This window comes from Geospiza fortis, unplaced genomic scaffold (genome assembly GCF_000277835.1).
Source record: "Geospiza fortis unplaced genomic scaffold, GeoFor_1.0 scaffold592, whole genome shotgun sequence".
Taxonomy (NCBI): domain Eukaryota; kingdom Metazoa; phylum Chordata; class Aves; order Passeriformes; family Thraupidae; genus Geospiza; species Geospiza fortis.
The window spans coordinates 42713-57948 of record NW_005054609.1 but is presented as its reverse complement, the minus strand read 5'-3'; the positions used below and the strand labels follow the sequence as shown (position 1 = coordinate 57948).

The following is a 15236-nucleotide window of genomic DNA, read 5'->3' as shown; positions in this document are numbered from 1 at the left end:
AATGCTCTTAATCTAAACAGGCAGAAATGGCATGAAGCCATTGGTCCTGTTGGCACTGACTGTGCTTTTTGCTATTATAGGCTTCTCTAGCTGTGTGGGTGATCATCCTGAGGTTCATGGGGGACCTGCCAGAGCCAGCAATGTTTGCCAAGAGTGCCACCGCCAAGAGCAGCTCCGTGATGACACAGATATATGACACACTTGGCAGGAAAAACCAGGTCCAGTTGAGGAATGACAGCCCAAATATGGTGAGACAAGCAGATTATGTTTGTGTTTTCATTTGCTTTCCTTGGTTTCTGTGCTGTTCTATGAAGAGTGAGAAAAGCAAAGGAACTCCTTCATGCTACTGTACTTGAAATGCCACAAGTGTAAAAGTCCTGGCAGGACACTCAGGTCTTTCTGGCAGGTGAAGAAAAAACAAAAATATCTTCACTTGAGCATCTTTCTGTTCTTAATGAATCATTCTTGCTGTGCATTAATCTGATTTCCTATAATGGTAATGTGTATTGCAGAGAGAAGGCAGAAGGGATAACAAGATTTCTAAGGGGATTTCATCCCTGAAACTGAAACGGTCATCCAAGCTGACAGGGAAGGTAAGAGGTGGAAATAAATTGCTTCTCTTTCTTCTTGCCTGAAACCGTGTCTTCACCTTCTGACAGATGTTATGTGAGCAAACTCCCAGCTGAGAACTTGTTTCCCTGCCAAGCCAGGGCAGCCCTTTGTGGAATACCTGGTGCAGTGTTCTTTGGACACGATCCCCATGTTGTCTGTTCTCTGGCAGAGAACACCAGGAGAAATGTATTACTGAGAATTGTTGGCATTACAGAACAGCTTGCCCAGAGGCCTGAGCAGACTGAGAACCATGTGCTTAGGGTGGTACAGGACAGTACAGGACAGTTGTCCTAGCCAGAGATAGTGCTGTAACAGCACATTTAATGAGTTACATTTAGAGGGAAGGGGGTAATATGGCCTGGTTCTCCTGCCCTGAGCAGGAAGAGTTTTAGCCAGTAAGATAAAGAAGGAATATCTCTCATTTATGGGAGAGCTGCCTGCTAAGAGGGAAGATTTCTAGAGCACTCTGGGGTTCTACTCTGTTTCTTTCAGGTGACAGAGCAGCTACGAAGTGGAGAAGAGGCTTTCCAAGAGGACATCTCAGTCTCTCAGAGACCTATGTCCAACCTAGAAAAAGTACACTTCATTATTGGCAATGCAATTCTGCGTCCTGCCATCAGGTAGGAAATCTGTACCGCCTTCCTAGGGCCAGGTGCCCGTTGCATCAAGGAAATCCAGCATCCTTTTTCCACAGTCCTGGAGAATTACTCCCTTACCGCCTTTTCTGGTATTTTCATGTTGCAGTTTAGGCCACCTGCTTCCATGTATGGCTTTCTGAATACCCCACAGGTATGGAAAGAGGCAGAGCTCAGGGCTGTGACTCAATAATTCTTGAAGGTGGAGCACTGCCCTAGAATGAGGGAGAAGAGTCACTCAGAGGAGTAAGAAATATGGAGTTAATGTATTCTAGGTGGATGAAAGGTTTCCCAATAGCCTCTTTTTGAGCTCTAAAGCAATGTCCCTGCATTGGAGATGGTCAAAGGTCTGGACTGCTGAGTGTATGAGACACTAAGGAGAAATCCTGACCACAAGCAGTGTGAGGCTGCCCCTCAGGCCAAGCATGGTGTGAGAATAAAGCAGAAGCTTGTTGACTCTGACCTGGCCTCATGAATCCTCTCCTTTTTTATCCTAAGCATTTTCTGTAACAAAGCCCACAGACACAGGCTGTGCCTTGACCTCAATCATGGGCTGCATTCCTCTCTGCACAGTCACTTTGTTTCAGTCAAGACACTCCCTAAAGCAGATTCTCTGCTGGCAAAAATTGCATTCAATCTATATAGCATGATAGTCACAGGCTAAGTACCTATACCCTCCATTTCATCAAATGTCCTAGGAGGGAACAAAAAACTCATCCAGCTTATGCCCTGTCACATCAGATTTGACAAATGTGCATTCCAAGAGTCTAGAAAAAATCAAGATGATTTTTTAATAACAGTTTTATTTGTATGCAGATTTTTGCATCTGTTTCCCTTAAGTCCTTGCTGCAGGTAAATTGCATTTTCAGAAGCTTACTCTGAAGTGCTCCTTTCTCCTTTTCTGTACAAGATTCACTCCAAGTTTGTATATAAATATAAATTATATATCTATATAAATATATAGATATAAAACTAAGCAGGGTGTCCCCCATCCTTATCCCCAAATCCACCTCCAAGCAGACAGACAAGAGCCATGAGCTACAACCCACATGCTGTAGAGAGCTCAGAGCAAGTTACACATCTAGACTCTTGGACAGCAATGCCATTTCACAGCTGGATGACCCAGCAGTTATTTTTCCTGCACAGCTCTCTGCTTCTCACAGAAGTTAATTCAGCATGGGAACTGCACTTGAGTAAGAAGAGGTGGCAAAAGGCCCTAAGCATGCCTGGAGCCTTTTCCATAGCAAGGCTATTTCCTGAGGTGCATTACAGGTGCTATCCTAGCTGTTGTGGTTGAACCTAGCTCAGATCTACCTCATCATGCTGCAATCCTGCCAAACTTGCAGTCGAAATGTAGCCAAAGACAGTTCAGACAGTGAATTAGCTGTTGCTCTCACATGTTTCATTACAGAGATGAGATTTACTGCCAGATTTGCAAACAACTCACAGAAAACAGCAACAGGAGCAGCTATGCTCGTGGCTGGATCCTTCTGTCACTTTGCCTTGGCTGCTTTCCTCCTTCAGACACGTTTGTGAAGGTACACTGCTAACCCTTCCTACAGCAGCTCACACACCTCAGCTCAGCTGGTGTCTTGTGTATTTTGATGTTTTGATGGTGAAAACCACACAAAATGTTTGGCTTCCAGAGCAGCTGGTGCTGTGCTTTCAGCAGAAACTTTCTCATCTCATATGCTTATCTGGGAATTTAAATAAATTATTGCTGCATTCATATTTAATTTTTTCATTACACATCATACAGTCTGGATTCTGCTGTTCATCACAGCTCTCATTTTAGATATATAATCTGCAAGGGATCTTGCAAATTTTAACCTCTCCAATTCTGCCTTTCCAGCCGAAGACAACCAAAAGATGTCTCCAGTTACAACCCTTGTGATTAAATATATTCAGGAGGCCAGTATAAAATCACACCCCAAGTTTTATCAGTCCTCACCCTGTATCTCTAAGCCCTAAAAAGTCCAATAGATACTTGGACTTTTAAATTATTTATTAATTTCCAAGTTTAAATGGATGATAAATCCACTTCACCACAGGATAAAAACTCAGCCTGTGGCTCCAACTTGACATCAGGCTTCCTCCTAGATCTGAGGGGCAAACAGGATCCATGGATGTGCATGAAACTTCAGCCTTGCTTTACTAACACCCCAGTTCAAATAATCAATCTAATCATAAATGCTGCTAAATGGACACTTTTGGAACAAACCAGTCACAAGCCATAGGTATAGTTTGACACCAGTCTTCATTCAAAGACCTGGAACCATGCAGAATTCATGAAAGACATGACCACACCCTACATCTAGGAGTATTTTCAATCATTAAAATAACCAGGTGAATGAGGCACGCATGCACTAAATACAGAGATGTAAATACAAGTCCGTGTCATCCAAGAGCCATACAGACTACAAAAGCTCAGTTTATCCCATTCATCTCTTCAAATGTCCCATCTTAATCATGGACTTTAGTTGACATTGCCAGAGAACTTGGTACAACTAAAAGTATCAATCATCATTAGACCTAATCTGCCATTAGCCTCTTCCCAACTCTTCCAATCATACAGCATGTCATAACACTTCAGGCTCTTGGGTTGAAAACACTAACTCTTGCTCTAACCTAACCATAAGAACAAAGTCTCCACTACTCACGTAGTTAAACAAGGTGGATAGACTGACACAAATCTTCTGTCCCTTTTGACTGAAAGTTCTGCAGAATGAGTGAAAACTGTCTCAAGCCTCCTTTTTGAAGACATTAATTCCAACCCTAACCTAATATTTTCTGGTGAACTGAAAGCTAATGGGTCACTGAAATCTAGTGTATCAGCTGCAGAAGCTTTTTAATGTTTTCTGAGGATTAATGTTTCCTAACTCCTCCTCCTGCTCTGTGCATGCAGTACCTGTTGAATTTCATCCACCATGGGCCCACGGGCTACGCTCCGTACTGTGCTGAGCGTCTGAGACGCACCTACAGCAACGGGGCCCGGACTGAACCTCCCAGCTGGCTGGAACTTCAGGTAGCAACTCCCTTTTGGCTTAATTATATTGATCTGGGACATTTTGTACTGGTTTTTCTAAGTATACTGCTTACTTTGTAGTTATACTACATTCACTACCTATAATAGCAGGCATTCTTAAATCAAATAATGGAAATCAATTGCACAAGGGGATTGAAGACCAGCCGCCTTGGTCTGGGCAGTTTCTTGGATACATCTCTTCTGGCTATTCAGTAACCCTAAATGCAGAAAACTATATAAGCAAGAGCAGATGATTTGCAGGAAGGTACCTCCATTCACTCAGGAATCACAGGCCAGAAACAACCTCCTGAGGAAAGCTCTTACTATTGCTTTTGGAAAGAACTGAGCAAAGGTTATGCTTTTAAAATGACACGAAGAAGGGATTATGATGGTGCTATATTGTCCTCCACTTCCTTTAAATGTCACCCTAGTAATTAAAAATCACCCCCCACCCCCTTTCAAGCAAAGACCTCAGTTCAGTTCTTCCCTAAATCTCAGGGACCCTCTTGCTTAACACACATCTTCCTGGGCAGTGTGCTTGCTGCAGGCCATCTCTCCACTGATGCATGTAAGGCTGCTCCCAAAAGTCATCAGGACAAATGTGGCTCATGAAAAGTCTATCAGTCAGCACTGTTATGTGATTATCAGCTCTACTGAGCTGTGAGGAAGAGAAAACTTGAGTCCAGTGCTGCTCCAGGGATGTAATTTATATCTACAACTCACCATGCTTTGAAGAAACTGTGTGGGTGTTGGTGATTCACTTAAAGATTGTTGACCAGGTTGTACAAGGTGTGTAGCTCATAGATCTAAAAGCTTATTTCATTCTTCAGAAGAAAGTAAGGTTTGTCCATAACTTTTTTGTCTCATCTAACTCTGACTTACAGGCAACAAAGCAGAAGAAACCCATTATGTTTAATGTCACCCTGATGAATGGCCAAAGCATCACTGTCCCTGCAGACTCTGCTTCCACTGCCAAAGAGATCTGTCAGTTCATAGCAGATAAAATCAAACTGAAGGATATCTTTGGATTTTCACTCTACATTGCTGTGTTTGATAAGGTAAAGTGTAGAAAAATAGAATGAAAGCTCCCTTCTCTTTTTGTGGAGTTGCTACTGCCCACCCAGCCTCACTGAGGATTCCTGAATTCTGGAATGCCCTCAACCCAGTCCTGCACTGAAACCAAATCAGCTCTGAATCCTAGCTGGATCTCAGACCTGACAATACTATTCTGCCTTTCTGTTGGCTCATCACTCAGCAATTCTTGCTGCAGCCCTGTAAGGTTTCCTTTCCCACATAGCTGAGCAGTAAAAATACATCCACTTACCACATACTGTCACTTGTGCGCCGGGGTTGGGGCAGGAACAGGCGAGAGGCAGGATCATAGAAAAGGCAAAGAAGGCTTTATTCAAAAGAACCGCGTGGTTTTTATAGAGTGGTATGATAGATTCTTTTCTATTGGCTAACTAACAAACATTTTTCTCTTGCATTGTCCTTGAGAGGAACAGAAAAATAAAGTAGAAAAACACTACTTACAAATTGTTTATAGTCAACAAGTTATCACATCTTTCTAGCTCTCTAAAACTTCTCACAAGCTGCTGTGAGAAACGCTTGCCGTTTCTCTCTCTCTCTGTCTCATGGCATCCACACCATACAACTGGCATGCTCATCTGCTTACCTTCTTGGAGTTTTCCTTGCAGTCAGGAGACCAGGAGCTTTGTGTGAATTGTCCTTCGGGCAGGCCCAGAGCAGGCCGGCAGTAAATGCAGTGTCCCTGTGTGGCAGGTGTGGTCGCTGGGCGGGGGCCGGGAGCACGTGCTGGACGCCATCTCGCAGTGCGAGCAGCTGGTGAAGGAGCGCGGCACCCACGAGCGCCACGCGCCATGGCGCCTCTACTTCCGTAAGGAGATCTTCACCCCCTGGCACAGCTCCCGCCAGGATCCCGTCAGCACCGACCTCATCTACCACCAGGTCATCCGGGGCGTTCGCTTTGGAGAGTACCGCTGTGACAAGGTGGGGCTCCTGACTGCCAGAGGTTTATGTCCAAAAAGGAGACAGAGGAGTCCTTTTACTTTATTCTAATAAAGGGAGAGGCCATGGGGCATTCCCCTGGGATCTCTCAGATTTTTGGAGGATGCAGCCTCCTTTTTATCCTGATTTCCCGGCCAAATTTCCCTCTCTCTTTCCCCATTGGCTGAGGTACTTGAGAGGTACAGACTTCCCAATATGCCTGATACGAAAGATTTCCCTCTAATATATAACCCTCCGTTTTAACTTTTAATTCTTATGGAATTTAGGGGTTTTTCTTCCCCATTGTTTTTTTCATCTTTCAATGTCTAATTTCATTTATCAGCAACCTAAAGTTTATTTGTAAAAGCAAATATATTTTTCCATTCATCAATCAGTGGAATCCTTCCCATTGTTTCTTTTATCTCCCAGTGCTGGTTTTATCTACCAGCAGACCCACAGCTTGTTTGCAAAGACAAAACCACTGTTCCTCTCAAGTGGATGTGAACAACCCTTCCCTTCTTAATGCACAATCCCTGTTCAGGTGATTGTGCCAGCTGTCACATTGATAGTTCTAATTAATACTTTCTCCTTCCCTGCCACTTCCAGTTCAGTGGGAGCTTGGAGGCATGTCCAAAGGGCCAAATTGGGTTGTACTTTAAAATATCTTTGCTAATAATCTCTCTGATGTTATGATTGTGTGAAGTTTATCCCTCCTCATGCTGGGTGACTGATAAGAGTTATCCAGACAAAAATTGAGAAAACCCCATTCCTAAATGGTTCAAAGTTTGAAAGAGGCTATCTAGCCTTTCTGACATCATTCTAGGCCTCTTTTAATGGATTAATTGTTTCAGGAGGAAGATTTGGTGGAGATAGGCGCAAAATATTGTTATATCCAATTTGGAGATACCATCCACAATGAACTTGTGCAGAAGGCGCTCCATGACTGTATTCCAGTAAAACAGCTGAAGTCCAAACCACTGGAAAAGTGGGTGAGCCTTGTAACCTATGCACATGCTAAGGTAAGAGGTTTGTCAGGCACTGCTGGGTAACCACTCTTGAGCACCAGCTTCTGCTTCTTTCACCATTTTTATTTATTAATAGTCTGTAGGGGAAGAAGGAGACAGAGTTCAGTTTGGAGATCCCAAATAGCTCATTAGCTCTGGGGGAGCAGAAAACCCTTCTGCTCACACTTCCATATGAAGAGCAAGGGGGAAGAATGAAAAAGTACATTTAAATCTCTGAATTAGAGTAGCTTTTAAGGCTCTATTTTCCATCTGAAAACCAAGTCAGGATGGGCATGGCATGAAGTATTGGTTTTTGATCTGGAAGTGGATTACCTGAATTATTTCCATGACATCCAACGTGCATTAGACTTTGAACAGGTCAGTGGGAATTTGAGAGAAATTTGGAATCCAGACACCTGTAGGCACTGTTAGCTGCATGTGGGTTCCCTGGAGACCATTCCTGATTTACTTTCTTCAAGTTCCCTTGACACCAGTAACAGCAGAAGATTGTTGGGATCTCTGGGATCAGGCTTGTTCTTTATTGTCCGCAGATCATGCAAACCAGATTTTACTGAGAAAACCTTGGGTGTGTTTTTTTTCCTGCAGGCCCCATACACACAGGACCATCTCTCCTCTCAGACTGTGAAGGAGCAACTTGTAGATTTTGCTCGCTTTCAGTGGCCTTTGCTTTTTTCCAGATTCTTTGAAGTCACTAAGTTTTCAGGTAATATCTGGAGCCTGGGAGTAGAGGATAGATATAAGATCAATAGGGGAAGACTTGCATAGCATTGATAAGGATTCTTTTCTGTATTTTCAGGACCCAGCTTGCCTAAGAACCACTTCATTATTGCTATAAATTGGAAAGGCATCTGCTTCTTGGATGAGTCAGAAAAGCGGCTCCTTGAGCTGACCTTCCCAGAGATAACTGGCATCCACACCAACAGGTGAGGGCCCCAGAAACACAAGATCTGAAGATGGCATCTCTTCCATACTCAGAAAGGGTGTACCTTCTCTGCCACCTCCTTAGGTGATTTGATCTGTGCCTGGAAAGGTGGTTTAGCCTAGGTCTGGGAAACAGAAAGGGAAAACTGAGCAGCCTGTAAAGGAAATACTGAAAAGACTGGATCCTTCCAGCTGGTGTAAAGTGGTCCTGTTCAGTCAGAAAGGTGTAAGGAAGCACAGGCAGGCATTGAGACAAGAATGGCCCAAATAAGTGACACAGTTAAGCCACTGTCTGTTGTGCATGCTGGGAGTTGACATCTTTCTCAGATGTCATGGACCAGAAGAAGATCACTGAGAAAAGCTGTTAACTACTGCCTGCTCATGGCACACATCCTTGCATCAGGTTACTTGGAGAAAAGGGTCTTACATACACAAAAAAGCCCCCTGTGAGGACTGTCAGAGATTTAATTAGTTGTTGAGTTACTCCAAAAGAAGGGTGTTCTTGTGTCTATATGGAAGCACTTTTGTACAAAACATAGTGGAGTCCAGAGCAAAGCTGAACCACTTCAGTCCTTCACACTTGCCAGGTCATGGGAAGGCAAATTAGGAACTACCAAGGAGATGTGGGTGCCTTGGCTGTGTTTACAGATGGGTCTGTAAGTTTTTCAAATGCTCTGGTAACAAATTGTTCAATAATACCTAGGGCAGTGAAGTCATTTGGACAGAGCTGCACTCTCATCACGCTTCGTGCCGAGGAGTTTGTTCTGACATCTGTAAACAGCGTTGTCATTGCTGAACTGGTGGTGATGTTCCTGGAAGGACTGAAGAAAAGATCACAATTTGCTGTAGCAATGCATGAGAAGAAATCCCAGGGTAAGTCTCATAACTCTTCTACAGGGTGTGGAGAAATCATGAAAGAATCCACAGCACTTGTTTGAAGGTGCTCAAAGAGGAGAGGGGAACTTCATTAAGAGTCCCTTTGCTCCTGGGGGGATGCATCAGCACAGCAATGCCAAGCATAAGGCAATGGGATTCAGTACCCTTGCACACAAATAACCTTTCCTTCCTCCTTCTCATTCTTTATGTATTTTATTTAGACAGTATAGTGTCCAGGAACTCAGTTTGGTTATAGTAGGAAGTTGGTTCTGGGCTCTCTGGAAATACTTTGCAGAAGAATTTCAAAGAAGCAGTAAACTGGAATTTCCTGTGGAATAGAAGGTGGCTCAAACAGACATGCATGTTTAAAATGTAAACATTAACTTCAGCTACTTACAACTACTGAGTTCCTTTCCATGCTTTGCTGCCAGTCTGGACACAAAGTCAACATTCATGTGAATCAAACTGAGTTCTGCCATTGCCCTAAGTGGATCAAAGTCAGGGTGTCAGAGGAAACAGAAGTGATTTCTCTGATGTTACTGGAAAGTGCTACTGGAAAATTAGCCATATTTACACGTTTCACTTTCTACTGCTAACTGATTTCAGGCCTTCAAAATACAATTACCTCATCTTTCACATTGCTTTACACTGTCAAGCCTGAACAGTACCCCCTTATTCTCTTTTCCAGATGATCCTGGCATCCTGTCCTTCAAGAAGGGAGACTTACTAATCTTCACTGAAGACAAAAGCCTGGATGCAGACTCTGGCTGGATCTGTGCCCAGAATGAAAGGACAGGCAAAACAGGGAATGTATTTTTGGAAGACATCTACATCATTCCTTCCCTCACAAAACCCTCTAGTCAAGTGCTGGTAAGGAATGCTAAGCGCTTCATGTGAAAAGACTGGAAGATAAAAATGTTAATATGGTTGAATTTATAACTGGAAGATAATTGTCCCTCCAAAGTCAGACAAGTTCTATACCTCCCACTGAAACAAAGCATTTAATTCTGTCCTGTCTGAAAACAAAACTAAGCCTAGCCCAGACTCTAAGGAGAAGACTGCAGCTGCACAAAGGCAATGGCTTTAAAAACCCCCAAAATCCACTCTATCAACATGGGAGATTTCAGTGCCTGGAACTGGTAGCAATTAAGGGGTATGAGTGTGCAGTTGAATTTTCCTGCATTCACTCTAGGCTTGAGTGGTAGTCACATAATGCCTCAAGAGAATCTCTAAGTGCATCAGGTTACTTAAAGAGAATACAGTCTTTGAGGGAGCCAAGTTTATCATTAGTACCACTGCTAATAATTTTGTCTTCAGTTATGAGGATTCAGTATACTGGACTCTGTGGTAACAGATAAAAAGCAGAAAAATTGGTGGCAAAACACACTAGAGAGAAGCAGGTGCATTGTAAAACATGTGCTGTGCTTTGGATAATCACATACATTTCAATGTCCACTACTGTTACCTCTGTGTAAATTGGTTCTTTGAGTCAGCTGTTCCCAGGTCACCTTGTGAGTCTCTGGAGATGCTGCTTTTGAGGCAGGAAGTCTCAGGCAGCACACCGGGCTACCTGCACATTTATGCTGAGTAATCCCTGACAGTGCATGCAGAGACCTGTCTCCATGTGACAACTCTGTGTGGCTGTGTGGTTGCAGAGTTTGCTGATGATGTCTCCAGACCAGAGGAGGACAGCTTCACAGAACTCCTTCATGGAGGAACCTGATGAAGAGGATATGAAGGTGAAGCCTTACACTCTGGAGGAGTTCTCCTACGAACACTTCAGGTGAAACTCTCTGTGTAGAGTATGCCCTAGAAAAGTTCTTGTTGATCAGTAATCCTTAAAGCCTATTATGTAATGGCATCTCCCACTTCTGATTGTGTTTCTTCTTTTTGTTCCCTGTAATTGTGACTTTGGATACAGAGATTCTGGCCCATGGCTATTGTATCTTAAGTCTGCAGAAATGCAAAGGGGAGGAGTGACTGGGCTGACTTCTTCCAGCAGGCTCTGTTCTTACTTCTCACCCTTTCTCCAGCACTTAACTAGCTAGTAAGGATATACAACACCTCAAGCTTCAGAAAGTAAGGGGAAAATTAATTTTCTAAAAACCCCTCTTTTTTTTTTGCAAGCTTCCTCCATTCTGGATATACAGGAAACTACATTTCCCTGCTCTTGCTGATCTACAGAATCAAAGGAGATCTGAGATCACTGTCTTGTGAAAGAACAGGTCTAGAGATATGACTTTATGATAATGACCTCCTTTGTTCAAAGCAATACCGATCCAGTCATTTTGTATTGTTTGCACTTGTCTTTGTTCAGGACTCCTGAGAAGGAATCCATCAGCAAAGCTGTTCTCCAGAAATCCCGTGGGCACAGTCAACTGTGGGCACATTCCAAGGAGCCTCTGAAACAGCCATTGCTGAAGAGAGCATGCACAGACCCCGATCTTCGGGATTTGGCCTGTCAGGCCTTCATTGATATCCTTTCTCTCCTCTCTTTGGGATCTGAGAACACTAAAGGGGAAGGAAGAGTTAGCCAGGTCCACTAAATTACCTCTACTGAGACACCTCAGCCACCTTACAGGGGATACATTCGCATAAAGATGGAGCAGATCAAATCTGTTTCCCTCGTCTACAGGGAAATGTTCCAATTTCCTCCCAGTACTCCACAGCTACTGATGGCTCACTGAACTAATAACCTGGTTTTAGGAGTGCGAGAGATTTACTGCATATGCCCATAGAATGCAGCCACTAGCACAGTACAAATCACAGCCAAACAGCAGCTGCTGCAAAGGGAAAGGGGGTAAGGGACAGACAGGGAACATGCTCCAGACCTTCCTCCCAGTATTAGCCACTTAGACATCAACAAAGTCACTAACATGTTAGGATCCAGATGAAACTTCCCATTTGCCTTCCAAAATTTCTGCTTTTGTCCTTAACAGCACATTCACCCATCATGAAGTTCATGGGAGACTACCCCTCAAAACAGGCACACTCCTCCGTGGAAGTCACTGACCAGATATTTGTGCCAGCTATCCAGGAGGAGGTTCTGAGGGATGAGATTTACTGTCAGATTATGAAACAACTGACTGAGAACAGAAACAGGTATTTACCTGGGTACAAACACCCTGCTCCTGCAGAGCCAGCCCTCAAGTGCAGGGGGCATCAGGAACCCTTGCTGCATTTTTGATGCAGTGGGGGCAGGGGGAAGGATAAACAAATGTTGGAGTAACAGGTTCCCTTCTCCCTTTTGCCAGGCAGTGCTTACCTCTGTGGAGTGCTCAGGACCACTCCCTGGCAGGGAGAGGCCGGAGAGCACCATCAATCATCTCCCCTGAGCTGCTGCTTTGCTCCCATCAGCATTCTGTGCTCACCTCCTTGTGCTGTGAGGCAGGCAAGGTGTCACTGAGGCTCTCCTGCTCCCAAAGCAGTCTGTAGGGGAAACATGGCACTGCATAGTCTTTGCATCCCTTCACTGACTGCCCTGGCAACTCTCCACTTAAATTTCCCAACAGCAGCATTCCCCTCTCACAAAAACATAGTTCACACTGAATTTTTACCACCAGTGGATAGAGACTTTTGAGCAGTTATATTAATTAGGTTACAAAGCTGTCTTGCAGAACAGATTGGTTACAGAGGCACCTGCCCACATAAGTCTCTGAAGTGGGCTGGTGTTTTCTTCTCCACTCACAAAATGATAATTTGATCTACTTCCAGGAAAACTGAATTGCAAAAAGGAGCTTAAAATAATATTAATTATTAACAAAATTGTTTGTCTGTTTCTGGATGCATTGTGTTTATCTATTTTTTTTTAATTTTCTGTCTTCTGTTCCACAAGTATTGCGTGTAGTGGAACTTTCATCACACGTGTCAGTGTTGAATGGTAAATTCCCTTGCAGGCAGGGAATCTTACAGGCTGTTTAATGCATAGTCCGTAACCATGGTGCCAGTGCCATGCCTGATGTATTCCACCAATGTAAGCGGGATCACTGATGTGGAAAAAACAATGCTTGAAAGGTGGCTATTTGCATATACTTTCATTAGAACAGCCAGAGCAACAAATCTTTCATCCTTCCCAGGCTGCTGTGTTGTGGACCATGTCCTGCTCTCACACAAACACAAACACCACTCTATAGAGTATAAATGGGATTAAAATAGTCTGTCTTCATCTGCAAAATTAGAACAGTAAGTGGGAATAAAGAAGCCAGAACCTCTTTATTCAGAAAAGTCTGATGCCCTTTCAGAGCCAGACATTCTGACTTTCCCAACCAAAACCACTTCACACCAGTGAGCATTTCAGAGCAATCTCTGGACACAGCTGAAGTGTGTTCTGCTCCTGGCTTCGAGGCAGAATGACTGACCACCTCAGGGCTGCAGAGCCCTTTTTAAAGGTGAGGGTAAGGTGCCAGAAGAGCTTCAATCTGTCAGATTTCACAGATGCAGAGGCTGGAAGAACTGGATTTCCATCTGAAAAATAGTACCAGGTTGATCTGGAACATTTAAGAACTTGCATTACCTCACTACATAATGCTGTCGACGTTCATTTTTCAGAACAGGAATACATGTGAGGGGAAGCCAGTACATGCAAAGTGTTCATGCCCTGAGCAAAGCTGGCCAGTGCAGAGGGCAGGTGAATACATCCACTGAGAAACCAGGATCTGAATACATGTGAGCTTGAACACCAGATCAGCAGTGGCTTTCCAAGAGGATGGCACCAGGGTCACTGCTGCTGAGATGTTTGCTAAACTGGAATTTATAGCTATCCATGAAGTTTGCACCTGTCATGAGTATTTCTTACGCAGGACTTGGCATTATCTTCACATGCAGGCTGTGGTTGCTGCACAGCAAATGAATGCCAGAGCCTGGGGGAAGGCTCTGTTGATTTGCAGCTCTCTGCACAATGGGACTACGATGGGAGTGCATTTCTCTTCCCTGTAGCTGGTGTGTGGTCAAACAGAGAATTATACATGGCTGTAGCAGAACTGTTGGTTTGTGTTCCCAGGTACAGCGAGACCAAGGGCTGGCAGCTCCTCTGGCTCTGCACTGGCCTCTTCCCACCCAGCAAGTCTCTGCTCAAACACGCCCAGAAGTTCATAGAGACACGCCAGAAAGAAACACTGGCCCCGGGGTGCCGTCGGAGGATTCAGACAGTAATGAGGTAAATAATCTGGCATAGAACCAGCTCAAAGTGCTCAAATAGCAATAATCTGGTCCCAGAAAACACACAGGCTAAAACAGTGCGACTGTCACTTTCCTTTTCCTATTTACATCTTGGTTTTTAAAGTAATCATGATTTTAAACTTTCTTTATGGACTTTGAACCATTGAAGAGAGGTCTATGTCACAGTTTCACTTTTTTCTTTCAGAGTTAGCAGCATTTTAAAAAGTTAATCACCACACATAATCACTTGCCTCCCAGAGCTGGGTATTTCAAACATCCTAAAGGGCAGGCAGCTTGGAATGATGTCACTGATGATATCCTGGCCTTTTCTTTGGTGAGGCAGCATGTGCTTGTTGAAAGGATCAGTACAATCAACTCCTATTCTTTAAAAAAACCCAAAAGAACAAAGCCCTGACTCTTACCTGGCTGCTCACAGCAAGGCACATATCCATCCACTTAGCATTACGCCAGGCTGAAGCAACAAACCCCCCAAACCCCAGTGCTTCCTGAGCTTCTGAATGAGTTGTTCTAAGGGACATGACCCAACCAGAGAGAGAGGAACAGCTAACAGGATTCAGGAAGGATCACTGAACTTCCTGAGTAAGGGAAAGGTTTCCCTAGATTCCTCCAAGCACTAGAATAACCCAGCTTGCCCCTCTGAGAACAAAGCTTTGGCATCACGGTTGACTGCAGCCTTCTCCCTTTTGATGGTGCTGTGATTTACCACTTGCCTGCCACAGACCTCATCAGTAAAGAATCTGCCCAAAGATTCCTCCTTCCAGCTCCTGCATTTTCCCCTTTCCCTCAGGCTGGGCCACACGTTTGGTCTGTGAGCCCCACAGGTCAGGCTCTAGGGGAACACTAACACAGTGGATACCCCCCTTGCAGTGGATGGGCTTTAGCACTGCTGGGGAAATGTCACCACACATTGAACTCACTTTTGAAGTGTCTGAAAAATGCATGGCAAGGAATGCTATT

The 15236-nt window shown here is 44.1% G+C and overlaps 1 protein-coding gene across 1 annotated transcript in view; it reads left to right on the top strand.

Annotated features, from left to right (window-relative positions):
- Positions 1-15236, top strand: part of MYO7B (myosin VIIB) — a 51100-nt gene that overhangs the window by 27405 nt on the left and 8459 nt on the right. Inside the window, exons 27-42 of the mRNA XM_005430210.2 lie at positions 81-248; positions 513-593; positions 1105-1232; positions 2659-2785; positions 4153-4272; positions 5157-5330; positions 6055-6282; positions 7131-7298; positions 7890-8007; positions 8101-8227; positions 8929-9098; positions 9790-9971; positions 10757-10884; positions 11419-11576; positions 12050-12203; positions 14101-14256. Coding sequence (XP_005430267.1) covers positions 81-248; positions 513-593; positions 1105-1232; positions 2659-2785; positions 4153-4272; positions 5157-5330; positions 6055-6282; positions 7131-7298; positions 7890-8007; positions 8101-8227; positions 8929-9098; positions 9790-9971; positions 10757-10884; positions 11419-11576; positions 12050-12203; positions 14101-14256 — 2387 coding nt within the window. The remainder of the gene's footprint in view (positions 1-80; positions 249-512; positions 594-1104; positions 1233-2658; positions 2786-4152; positions 4273-5156; positions 5331-6054; positions 6283-7130; positions 7299-7889; positions 8008-8100; positions 8228-8928; positions 9099-9789; positions 9972-10756; positions 10885-11418; positions 11577-12049; positions 12204-14100; positions 14257-15236) is intronic.